General features: G+C 41.7%; 4 protein-coding genes across 4 annotated transcripts; 1 reads left to right on the forward strand and 3 right to left on the reverse strand.

The window, feature by feature from the left end:
• Window positions 1-155: 155 nt before the first annotated feature.
• Window positions 156-1,494, reverse strand: LOC132260093 (uncharacterized). The gene is made up of 3 exons (XM_059758019.1): window positions 1,169-1,494; window positions 443-639; window positions 156-379 (listed from the first exon to the last, which is right to left on the reverse strand). Exons 2-3 carry the CDS (start codon window positions 618-620, stop codon window positions 159-161), a joined length of 399 nt encoding a protein of 132 aa, XP_059614002.1. The 5' UTR covers window positions 621-639; window positions 1,169-1,494; the 3' UTR covers window positions 156-158.
• Window positions 1,495-3,046: 1,552 nt separating this feature from the next.
• On the forward strand, window positions 3,047-11,611 carry LOC132260760 (uncharacterized). Its single transcript, XM_059759076.1, has 9 exons — window positions 3,047-3,292; window positions 5,679-6,604; window positions 6,672-6,870; window positions 6,934-7,189; window positions 7,254-7,461; window positions 7,523-7,707; window positions 8,019-8,177; window positions 8,492-8,653; window positions 8,751-11,611. Exons 1-9 carry the CDS (start codon window positions 3,146-3,148, stop codon window positions 10,157-10,159), a joined length of 3,651 nt encoding a protein of 1,216 aa, XP_059615059.1. The 5' UTR covers window positions 3,047-3,145; the 3' UTR covers window positions 10,160-11,611.
• A 131-nt stretch (window positions 11,612-11,742) lies between these two features.
• Window positions 11,743-12,087, reverse strand: LOC132259192 (uncharacterized). The gene has a single exon (XM_059756744.1). It carries the CDS (start codon window positions 12,085-12,087, stop codon window positions 11,743-11,745), a length of 345 nt encoding a protein of 114 aa, XP_059612727.1.
• On the reverse strand, window positions 12,005-12,472 carry LOC132260773 (cytochrome c oxidase assembly factor 4 homolog, mitochondrial). The gene is made up of 2 exons (XM_059759095.1): window positions 12,302-12,472; window positions 12,005-12,241 (listed from the first exon to the last, which is right to left on the reverse strand). The coding sequence occupies exons 1-2, from the start codon at window positions 12,377-12,379 to the stop codon at window positions 12,116-12,118; spliced, it is 204 nt and encodes a 67-aa protein (XP_059615078.1). The 5' UTR covers window positions 12,380-12,472; the 3' UTR covers window positions 12,005-12,115.
• Between the last annotated feature and the right edge of the window lie 83 nt (window positions 12,473-12,555).

Here is a 12,555-nt window from a genome sequence, read left to right on the forward strand (position 1 = left end):
CTCTCATTTTAATACTGAATATAATAAAAGAAAGAAAAACTCTTCGAAAGGAAATCTGTTGATAGCAATTGATAGGAAGAAGGCAACACTCAAAAAGAAATACTGCAATGCAAATGGCACAAAAGCACAATATATTTGGTGGGTGTGTTGTTGAGGGTTCAGAGGCTCATGGCTCGGGTCATTCTTAGGCGAAAATCACGGTAGAGCGTTTTGCCGCCAATAGGCACGCGATTCAAGTACATATCGAGACTCATGAGACAGAGAGCTTTGCCATTCATGGGGAACTTCTCCGCAATGTCGGGTGTCATTGTGAGTCCTTCCAGTGCGGCCAAGTCATTGAGCCACTTCCAAACATGAGCTCGAGTCCAGTCTCGGGGATCTGCAGAAGGGAAGAATAATTGGTCAGTAAATTAAACCTTGAGCAAAAATATTATGATCATGCCTATTGGAAGGTCGTCCGTTTGTATCCGATAGCTGGGATTTTGCCATGAATGTTTCGTGTTTTTCGAAGCCTTCCTTATGCTTGTCCAGCAACAATCAGTCTCCTTAGGACAAACGGATACATTAGTGATATTGAGAGGAGGCACTCTATTTGACCATTTGCTGCTCTCCACTTCCATTCTGCACTTTTCAGCCGTTCTGAAAGGATACAAAAGAAGTGTTAGAAATCTATATGCCATTTTTGCAACTCAAATGTTATCCTTGGGATACTTATTGAAAATTTTTGTTTTAAAATTAAATAAAATTTACAAATTCTTTATGTCGAACGCTTTGTAGAAGGAGAATCCATTGAAATGCGCCCGAAGAAAGAAAATTCTCCGTTTGAAAGGAAATTGCTTCAGGAAGCCGGCAATATTGCTCATTTATTTTTGGGCCATATAAACCACTTTTGTGTCTACATATTTATTTAATTTTCTGTTACATTCCGGTGATACACAACACATGATATATTGGCCTGAGTGAGCGAATTCACACAAATATTGTGGAGGAAAGTGAATGAATGTAAAAAAAGACCACCGGAAATCCGTCATTAGTGGCACGCATGTGTTTTTGTAAACAATTTGTAGATGTGAGTACGACGTGGAATCAATATTTACATTATCTTTGATATACTCAGTGATAGAATGCTTATATATTGAAAAGATATGCATAAGTGTCACTTCCTTACCTCACAATAAGTAGGTAGAATGTTGCTAATGGTGCAAAACTTGAAAAAGTAATCCAGTGATACAGATGTTCTGAAAATCCTCTCACATTCACATTGATCTTGCTTCTCAGAAGTGACTTTTATTATCGGATTTGATGACTCTTTTATGCACTATTTACACAACACAGACATTGGAGCAATTCCGTTCCCTGACTTCACTCCGCGGCCGATCGTTTCCAACTGAAGCCGGCAATGGCATAAAGAGAGCTCAGAGCAGTCGGAGTGACGATTGCCTTACGAACAAGACTGAATGATCCACTGAAGTGAAACAGCTGATAAAAGAATATCCCCCACATTACAAGACCATTAAGACAGACATGTTCCACCCCATTTTAACATTGAATCGCTATTTTAAGCATTTTCCTCGCGTCTGAGAATTGATTTCCTTATGCGGTGGAATAGCTTCAAAGAGTATTTTTAGGACATGAGTTAACATTCAGTGCATTTTCACAGATTTCAGAGTATCCTTTACCTCTTCCTCGTTTCTCCTTCGTCCTTGTGGTCCTTGTGCTTAACAACTTCCCAGGAAAGAGGAACAAATGCCTGTTTTTATGTATCCTCACAAAATATGTACCACAAACACTCTTTCATGTTAGAATGGTGAAGGAGTGAAATAGGAGCCTCAGTCGGAAATTCCTCATTACTAAATTTGACATCGTGCCCTCTTTTATCATTCAAATTTGGGCCGATTTCCTATAATGTTGAACATGACACTCGTTCAGATGATCCTTGTTCGACTTGCGCCAAAGGTCATAAATGGCATCAATTTTCAAAAATTGAAGAATTTGTTGAGGAAATTGATAAGACATGTGTTCCAGTTAGTCGAGAAATGCCACACATACCGATCATTGATGGGAAGCAAATTCCTCGGCATCGGAAGTGGGCTTTTGTGGCATTTTCTGACCCATCGAATGACATGTGAGAAAACATCATTGAAATATTGAAATTAATATTATTCACATGTCATCGTCATCCGGAGTGAGAAAAGAGAGAGAGAGAGAGAGATTTTTACCAGATCACAAAAGACTTTGTAGTTTGACTTCCGTTTTAGGGGCGTAATTTTGCGTTTCCGAGCCTCCAACAATAGTTTTGTTGGCGACAAAAAATAATACACACGAAACACGGAGGAAGGCAATTGAGGGACCGGGAAAGACGATTATATTTCTCCTTTTGCTTCTCCGTGTTTTCCTTTTGCCATTCATCTTAGCGTCTTTGTGCTGCTGTCCTTCGGAAGTTGGTCAAACGAGACATCACCGCATCTATTCTTATGCCTTTCCTTTCCGCACCTTCACGTATTTTGCTAATATTTCCTGTTCCTCTCATATGTATCCGTTCTGTATTAGCACAGGATGTGAGATAATTCAACAGGACTTTGTGGAAAAGATGGGATTTTAATTTAACCATAATATTTGTCGAATTTCTCATCACAGTTTGCTAAATTTAAAATCACAAAAGCTCTCAATTCTTGAATACATTGAAAGTACTATATTCAGATTAAACATAAGAATTACATATAACTGAAGTAAGTATCTATTTGAGTGAATGGTGTATAAAAGGCACCTTAGAGGCAGTCCTTGCAGTACGAGGAAGAGATACGCCAAAGTTAAAGAGATAAGAAAAGATGATTTAAATATTTTCAAGAGACTGAAATACTTCTTTTCTCAGATACCTCAAATATAAATACATGAGAAGTCGGAGAAATTTATTAATACCATTTAGTTTTAACGGATTTGCATTCAAGTCCACCAACTCAGCAGAAATTCAGCACATTCGGCGGCGCTGACAACGTGTTCGGCAGTTCGGAGTTGCGGTGAATTTGTGGACTTTGAGAGTGGTGAAAAAGTGAACCAATGGATGTCAAAGTTAAATTGATTTCTGAACTAAATGGATCTATTCTTGTGTGTAATTTTCAGTTTTAAATGTTGGTTTCCGTGAAAAATGGCAGAAAATTATGCAGTGCAAACTGCTAGCAAAGTGTCGGTGGACAAACTTGTGCGAGTTGGCCTGTATGAGCTGGGAAAGACGCTCGGCCGTGGAAATTTTGCCGTGGTGAAGCTCGCCTCGAATCTTGTCACAAAGTCAAAGGTAAAGGTTTTTTCCTCTGCACTTTTCCTGCCCTCCTTCGCATTTTCCACCGCCCCCGTGGGGCTATCCTCATGTGTGCGACGAGGTGGTGGCTCTCATTGGCCACACAGTGGGGCTTTTCCGCTGACAATCCGTGCGAGAGGCTCTCACAGCCAACACTTCCACGATGGTGAGAAAAAGTTGGGAGTTGGGATGGGGAGTCTCAAGGTGCAACTGCGGCGGCTCGACAAAAAACGCAATTGTTTTGCCCTCGCGGGGCCACCTTTCCGTCGACCGTGAGGCCCTTGGCCACGGAAAATCCATGCCATGTCACTGTGCGGGCAGATCAATTGCCGACCGCGCCGAATGTGGTGAGAATTCGAGGGCTTTTCCGCTCTGGGAAAAGGCATCTGACGAGAGCCACTCCGGGAGTATGTTTTCTCCTCTCTTGATGACGCGTGAGACGAACGACGGAGAGAGAGAGAGAGACACGGAGTGTGAGAAGGAAGAGAACACAGCGAGAAATGAGAAAAAATAATACAAATATTTTCCTCTATTATGTGAAAATGTCTTATCTCAGACTCGGTGAGAACTCCCTTATCACTCCCGTCTCGATGTCTCACGCGCCCCGCGCTCCGCAGCCCAATCGCGGGGCACGTGTCACGCGGAATAGAGCAACTATAGTGAGAGAGTTCAACGATTCCCACGGCACGTGAACACGCTAGGAAGGGCTCCTTCGCGAGGGTTTGGTCCGTGGAGAGAAGTTTTCCGTGGAAGAAGAAACGTGACTCGGTCTTGCTGGGGTTTCCCCAGAAAAGGGCGCCACAGTGCGTGTCTAAAGTACATTTTTAATTAGGTCTCCGCTCTGAAAAAACAGGAAGGGAAATCTGTTCTGACGAGTAAAACAATAATCGAATTTGTGCATTGACATTCTACGAGTCTTCATTCAATAAGCGTCTGATGAGTTTGAGACGTTTAGCCTTTTTCCAAAACTCTCTTAATCAATACTGCACGAGGAAAAGGATTCAATGAAAAGTTTTAAAATTGCACAGCAATGCTTTCATTACCTTTCCAGATAAACTCATAGATATAGATCAGATGCGAGATTATTCCTCAATAAACTATTCATCCGCAGGAATTCAAGGATTGGGATAACTCTTTAATTGCCTTTTTTTTATTTATTTACTATTTTCTGATGGTCTGAGCACTCTTGGTCTTCTACTTTTCTAACGTAGTAAAGCTGTTCGGCGTTAATTGTTTCACTTATAATCGTTTGAGAAAGGCACTCAATTTCCATATTAGATATACGCTGAAGTAAATTCGAAGAGCTTTGAAAGAGTTTCGACTGTCAGATTGTCTATAAGATCTTCTTGTTTGTCTTGTGAAATCACTACATTTGGTTATTAGAAAAAAATATACATTTGCAATTGTTTATTCAATTACCTTAGGATTTAATGGCATTATATTTTCAGTGATAACTTATCTTGGTAATGAAATTAGTTGAGCAAAATCACTTTTACTTTTATTATACATTATATTACTCAGTATTTAATCAAATCAAGTAATATTTGATGCTTCTCTGCCATCCGATATGAAAATAAAATTTTTGCTTGAATTCTTATCTCAAATATATTTATGAATTTTTCACTGATTACTTTTTCAATTTGCGATACCCGCAACACCACATGAACATTTGAGACATTTTTGTATGGAAATGACAAGCCTCCTGATCTTCTTCAGGCTTGAACATGTATGAATCTTAAAGAAGTGTGTGCGAAAGTGAGTGAATATGTGGAGCGACAAAAAGAAATATGATGTGTAGTGTGAGATGAGGAAGAATAACTTAAAGTAGACTTTAATTGAAATCTTGTGATCTGTAGTTGAATTAGTTTTATCGCTTTTCTGTGTGCACACAAACTCGCACGTCGAGGAAGTGAAGAGAAAATTTTCACAATTTTCTCTCAATTGCAGATTGTCGCGTATGGGAAATGGGAAAAAAAACGAGAGACTAAATGTTTTGCTAATGATAGAAGCACTTTAAAGTCAAGGTTCTGATGTTTGGGAGATGCGCGGTGGGAAATATGTAGTTTATTCTTCTCTACATATGATAAATAAGATGAAATGTAAATTATTCATTTTGTTGTGTGTGAACAACAAATGGGAAATTTACAATTGATAAGAGAGAAGAAACAGAATTTAGCATAAAGCTCAGCTGAGCGAGATAATGTCAAATGTGCGGAAGGGAGAGAAACTGGGAAGAAGGGTACTTTTTGCCATTACGTGATTCACATAGTACGCAACTAGTTTGCGAATTAGTTGTGTTTTGACGTCAGAGGAAAACGATGGCATCTGTTTGGATGTTTGGGGTTTCAAAGTGATTAGATTAAAGCTCTCAACTTCTTTGCAGGTGGCAATCAAGATAATCGATAAAACATGCCTGGACGAGGAGAATTTGCAGAAAACCTTCAGGGAGATTTCGGTGCTGAAGCTGCTGCGCCATCCGCACATCACGCGCCTGTACGAAGTGATGGAGTCCAAGTCGATGATTTACCTCGTGACTGAGCACGCGGCTCGTGGCGAGGTGTTTGATCATCTGGTGGCCAATGGGCGGATGACGGAAGAAGAGGCGTCGCGAGTGTTCGCCCAAATCGTCTCGGCGGTGGACTATTGCCACAGGAAGGGTGTCGTGCATCGTGATCTGAAGGCGGAGAATGTGCTGCTGGACAATGAGATGAACATCAAGCTGGCGGACTTTGGCTTTAGTAACACCTTCACGGACGGCGTGCCGCTGAGCACGTGGTGTGGTTCTCCGCCGTATGCGGCTCCCGAAGTGTTTCAGGGCCTGGAATACGATGGCCCGAAAGCGGATATTTGGAGTCTGGGAGTCGTGTTATATGTCCTCGTCTGTGGCGCTCTGCCATTCGATGGGGCGACTCTTCATGATCTGCGCAGTGTGGTTGTGGCGGGAAAGTTCAGAATTCCTTTCTTCATGTCACAGGCTTGTGAGGATCTCATCCGGCACATGCTGCTGGTGCAGCCGGAGAGGAGGTTCACACTGAAGCAGATTGCGAGGCATCCCTGGATGGGATTGTGGACGAGCATGATTGAAGAGGCCGCCACGATGGGGAGCAACGATCCTATGAATCTCGATTCTGTGGTAATGACACATATGCTTCAACTGCCTGGACTTACGGCGGATATGATCGCTCAATCGGTCCATGAGAACCGATATGATCACATTTACGCAATATACAATCTGCTGGTGGACAAATTGCAAAGCAAGAAGCGAGAACAGCAGAGAATTCAGCATCATGGGAACTTTATGTATCCCAGGTGAGAATTAACTGCTATGTCGTACAATTTATCATATCATATCATATCATTGTATGATGCTTTGCAGATCAAGAAAGGCGAGTATTACCACGGGAATTGTGGAGAGGAGTGAGCCGACAAAGAGCGAAGTTATCGATCGACTGAGTCCACTTACAAATAGTGGGATGCCCTTCCTAACAACCCACAATGCTTGTGAGTTGAGCACAGATTTTGAGAAGTTTATCGAGACGGACTTCGATGCGAACATTCCCGCTCCTCCGACTCAGGTGACAAATTCTTCTAACAATAAAGCTTCTGTTACTCACAGTAGATTTTGGTCTCAATTGCAGCAATTGGGAGATCAATACTTTCCGCTGGCGCCCAATACGTCAGGAGGCAATACAAGGAGACACACTGTTGGTCCTGGAGATGTGGCTCATGAGCAAGCGCTTGTGAACCCATCAGCTCAGCCGATTCCCTTCAAATTCGGCACAGAGTGTGGCACTAACTTACCTGTGAATTTACCTATGTTGCAAAATCAACCATTGCACAACTTTACAATCAAAGATCAACATCTACTGAAGCCACCAACAGTGATGGGAGCAAGTAAGATTAGTGTTATTTCTATAAATTCTGAATGGTTTGTTGAGTGTATTAAAAATTCTTCTAGGTTCTTTCGGACGACGAGCTTCCGACGGAGGTGCCAATCTTCATATTTACTACCCCACGACTAGTAACAGTGGTCAAACTATGGAGAATTTGTACAATCCTCCGCCGGCTGTGGAGTGCTTTGCCGTTGGTGGTCCGGAAAGAGTGGATTCGCGTCTGGAATCATCACCTATTGAAGTTGGGGACGAGTCTAATGATGAGATACAGAGGTGAAAAAGACTTGAGTTGTTGGGAGAGAACAGTTTTCGTAATGTGATTTTCGAACTCTAGATACATGCACGGACGTGGTTGCTCAAAACGCCATACAGTTGGATGTACAGATGATCTGCCAGCAACGCCCAGCAGTGTGAGCAGTCCCATGGAGCCTCCTTTGACTCATTCACCGGTGATTGGTGGCTCCAGTGGAGGACGGACACGACGCAGTGGATTGCTGACAGTGACGGAAAGGCCGCCAGGTGAGATAAAATGATCGCCCAGGGCAAGAAAATACCCTCAAAATATCCGTAGATGTTGCAAAAACTTCCGTAGAAATCTCGCATGGATATTTCTCTCACTCAATTTCTCTAGAGATTTCTTTTACACTTTCTTTGAAGAATTTTCTTTGCCATCTCTTTTTTTATTTGTTGACAAGTTTGTTTTCCTTTTTAATCACACTCCTTCTTTTTTGTATTTTTTTTACTTTTTGGTTTTTGCTTGGATGTATAATAAACTTGATTTTGGCTGCTATGTTGGGTGTTGAAAAAAAAAACAAAAAAAATGTGTTTAGTCATAAGTCCCGAACTGATCAGAGAAGTGGAAGCACGCATGAATCGGAATTATCTGCCACCTTCACTCATGCAAAATTCCCAGGGGCAATTGCAGCAGAATACAAGTGCTGCACGACGTTTTGGGCGCGCCTGCAAATTGCCAACTGTACAGGAAGTTGGTGAGTTTGTCAACGATTTTCAGTTTTCTTCTCTAGCTTTTACATTGACTTAGTCACATTTTAGATTAAAATTTTTAATGCTCTTTTGCCTTATAATTTTTTAATGTTTAAATCACACTGCCTTTGTGTGCAAAGTTTTTGATGTAATTGCATATAAAACAGAAACTTCTTATTCAGACAGATGCAAGAGAGGTAAGATTTGATTGTGATTTGATTGAGAGTCAATCATTAGGCTAATGGAGTTGAGATGAAGTGCCTCCCAAACTTCAGAATGCTTTATTAATATGATACACTCTGTCGTTCTCACGCAATAGGTCGCTATAGTCCGGTGAGGCGTGCTTCTGAAGGCTCCAGGATCAATACACAGTTTCAGGGACCACTTCAGGAGTGTCAGCAACTGCAGAAGGGATTGGCTCAACGAAACCTCCTCGTCACTCCAAGTCCTCCGCTTATTGATAATTCTGTCAGTTTACCGGGTGAGTTACATGACTCATGCATTTATTCATGGCCACTCCCACTCTTAAGCTCCGCCTTCAGCAAGATACTAATAATTGACGGTTGTCTTCTTCTCAGGTTCGCCGATACACTATAGACTGAATGAAGATCAGGGGGTGCATGACATCGATATTCCGGCGGACAAGATGATCATGCTAATGTCGGGACTGGAGCGTTTGCTGAATGAGTGCCGTATCAGCGTAGAGACGGCCAACAGTATTGTCACGACGCGGCGTGTACCTATTGAATTAGCGCAGCATCTCGGCCTGATGGCGCACTCGGGCAATAATGGTCTGGACGTGTCTTCGCCGGCGAGTCACAGTCAGAGTGTGTCACCGATTCCGGGGAGTTTCGCCAAGACGAGTGGCTTCAGTTCACCGCTAGCGCATTATAGTGGCAGTGCCTGCGCCTCGCCCATCTTTAATTCCTCGCCCATGCACCAAATCACGAAGGGAATCAGTGGTCTGAACACGGGCGGTGGGTCGATTTCAAAAGGCACCTCCGCTGTGTCGGAGTCTAATCAGCCGCTTGATCTGACGATGGACGTGGGTGGAAGTGACAATGCTCAGTGGTACATCCCGGGGAATTTCTACGAGCTGAAGCCACTGAATTTGTCTCCGGTGCAGCAGTTGAGGATTATTCCAACGCCGCCGGCATCGCCAAATCTGTGTATTATTCAGGAAGAGAATTCAGTGGCCAGAGCCGCGGGTGAAGTGACAAATCCGGTGGTGGTGAACGCAGATGAGAGTACAATGCCACATCCGCATCCACAAATATGTCTGACGGATGTGCAGGGCAGTGAAATAACCTTGGTGGCATTGTCAGACTCCAGTCGAGACAGTGAAGATTCATTAGATATTCACAATTCCATTGGACTACAGGGACTAGTGATCACTGAGCCCTCGAGCGACATGCCGTCAATTACACGCGGCGTTGGCCGGAAGGCGAGCCTTGAGAGTGAATCGACGGCCACAAATAGCTCCAAGGGAACCACCAAGGACGCACCGGAAGTTGATACTCGTCGGGGAAGTGATAAATCGCTGGGGTTTAGTGATGACAGCCTCAGCAATGACTCCAATAACTTGTCGCCCAGTCAGGAGCCGTCAACGAGTTCGGGGTTTAGGAGTAGCGTGGATTCGCGCAGTGAAGTGGACATTCTGGAGGAGTGTTATGAGCTGCCATTGCCACACGAGTGCTCAAATCTCGATCCGACGCACATTCTTGAGCTAGTGAAGAAGACGATTGACTCGAAGATGCCACCAAAAGGTTTTGTGCTGAATCGCGTGGATGCGGACAGGGACGTGGCTCTGGTGGACATCTCGAATCTCAGTCTGGAGTATTCGGGAGGACTGCAGATTGAGCTGCAAGTGTACGAGGGCAGGAGCAAAGACAACGGCGTGCGTGGTATAAAGCTGAGAAGGATTTCGGGGGATCAATTTGAGTACGGAAAGCTATGTCAGCAACTCATAAGTTCCCTCACAGTGTGAAATGCGGAGATTCATTCCTCTGGCCAGGATGGTAATTAAGGTAAATGAAGCACGAATGCCATTGGAATGATTCTTTGCGGTATTTAAGTTCTTTTTCTTTACAATTGCTCATCGATGATATATGATGGCAAGAAAATGCGATCTGCCATATAAACAGCCAGTATGATCTTACATATTTAGCAAGTCAAGGAGATCATATTATGAAAAAAAGGAAAATAATCTGAGAAAGTAGATTTACTTTAGGTGCCATATTCTAGCTTGTTTTAAAGCTTCCCTGAAGATTTTGTTGGTGTTTTAATTTTGAAATATCCATGAACTGTGTAAGTTTTAACCTGAATAATGTGAGTTACATAAAAATAGTTCTTAACAAAAGCAAGAAAGAAATAAAAACATCCTCTCAATACAGCAAAAAACCACAAATGAAGGGCTAAGAAGTGAAATACAAATTAACAAACATATAACTTAATGGAAAAAAAATTTTAATATATAAATATTTAAAGAGATATGTTTAGAATGTTAACCAATTTTCATATAACGTAGATTTCCTTGAGAATGGAACAAGAAAAGATAAAAAAAAAAATAGGCGAGAAATCATTCCAAAAGAAAAATCCTTAAAGGAAAGTCAATGCACAATTTGTGTTGTAAGTTTTTTTTCTGCTTTTCTGTTACTATGTTATATAAAAAGAATAAATGAATTTATAATACAATTGGTAGAACGATGAATTGCTGAGAGAAGTAATGTAAATAGAGAGGATTAGAGTTTAAGGTTGGGGTAGTGTAAAATATTTGTTCACATTCCTAGCATTTGGTATACTAAAGTAACACAAAACTTTGAGTTTTATATCCTTAAGAGAAAGGCTATCATGTAATGTTAGTTTATCGAGGGTGGAAAGATATAAAGGTGGAATTCGATATTGAAAACTATCACGATTGAGACTTGAATCTCAGAGGCAGAAACGTCACACTAATCTTACCACTTTTCAATATGCAGCAAAACAACGTCACTAGATTCGGTCTCTGAACTACACGCAAACACACAGAAAAAACACACTTTATCAAATGATTAAAAGGGAAAATAGAGGAAAAATCTTGTTCGTTTCACCAGTGGGAAAAGTAATGTTCGTGATGCATAATCATTGTTGGCACAAAGATTTTATATAGGAAATTTGTGAAGAGAGAGATAGAGAGGAAGATGGCAAAACAATTTAAATATCTATCAATTATCCTTTTAAATGTACATAATGAAAATATGTATTCTGTGGAATTTACACAAAAAACAGTCCGTTGTCGTGTAACTTTGAAGTAATATATACAAAGAAATTAACTACAAGTGTGCAGATCATCTTAAAGATGTAAATAATTGAGGATACATTATTATATATTGAGAAATAATTACATAAAAAGACTGCTGTGATCTAAGTAAATGAATAAATGGATTTGTAATCATCACAAGAGACTTTCCATTTTCCACCATCAAGTCACTCATCTGAGCAATTTCAGGCCATCTTCAATCCATCTGGGCATGAAAAACATCGGATTTCTTCACAGAATCTTTCATATTTACACAATCATGTACAATGTGACTATAGAACCTTCAGTTTCCCCACGATTTCCTTCAATTTATCACTACAATCCGGCCCTAAACCCAAGACGGTCATTGTTCCCGATGGGATTTCCGTGCGACCGGCATCGTGCACGAGAATACTTGTTATTTCCTGACTTCTGGCCTCGCTGTACAGCTTTTCCATATCATGTGTACTTCTTATCCGGAGAACCACTTTGGGCTGTCCGTCGAGCTTCCAAGCGCGCAAGAAACTCTCCCTTCCGGATGAGAGACTGTGTTCGTAGCACATGACTGCCGCATGGGCGCATTGACTGGCCGTCTTTCCTTTGGACAATTTCAAGTCCGTCCTCACGATCAGGACCATCTTGAGGGCTTTTGGCACGGCGGGTTGCTTAGGGTTGAAGATTCTTAGCAGCATACTTATTGCGTTGCTCCTCTGTGTACTTGCTCATGCATGCCTTGAACTCTTGCACACAATCCTGACACTTGCGCCAATCTTGCTGCTCGGCGATGCACTCCTGCAATTCCCTCAATCAACTCATCAAGTGCAATGAGGCTTGATAATTGACAGTTGTTACCTGAACTTTGTAGTGAAGATCAATACAGCCGGTCTTTTTCAGCATAGCCTCAACGGGATCTTCCTCGTTTCCTGACATTATTCAACAAAACTGAACTTAAAACAAACAAGAATTTGTCAATCATTCAACTTGAGCGTTTCCTACACAGTAAAATGATGACTCTTTGTGTATAGTTTGAGAATCTTACTAGATCTGTTAATTTTTATCATTGTTTTTCTTCGCAATGGAAGTCTTGAAAATGCTTATATTCTGAA

Source organism: Phlebotomus argentipes, unplaced genomic scaffold, assembly GCF_947086385.1.
Source record: "Phlebotomus argentipes unplaced genomic scaffold, Phlebotomus argentipes genome assembly scaffold_18, whole genome shotgun sequence".
Classification (NCBI taxonomy): Eukaryota; Metazoa; Arthropoda; class Insecta; order Diptera; family Psychodidae; genus Phlebotomus; species Phlebotomus argentipes.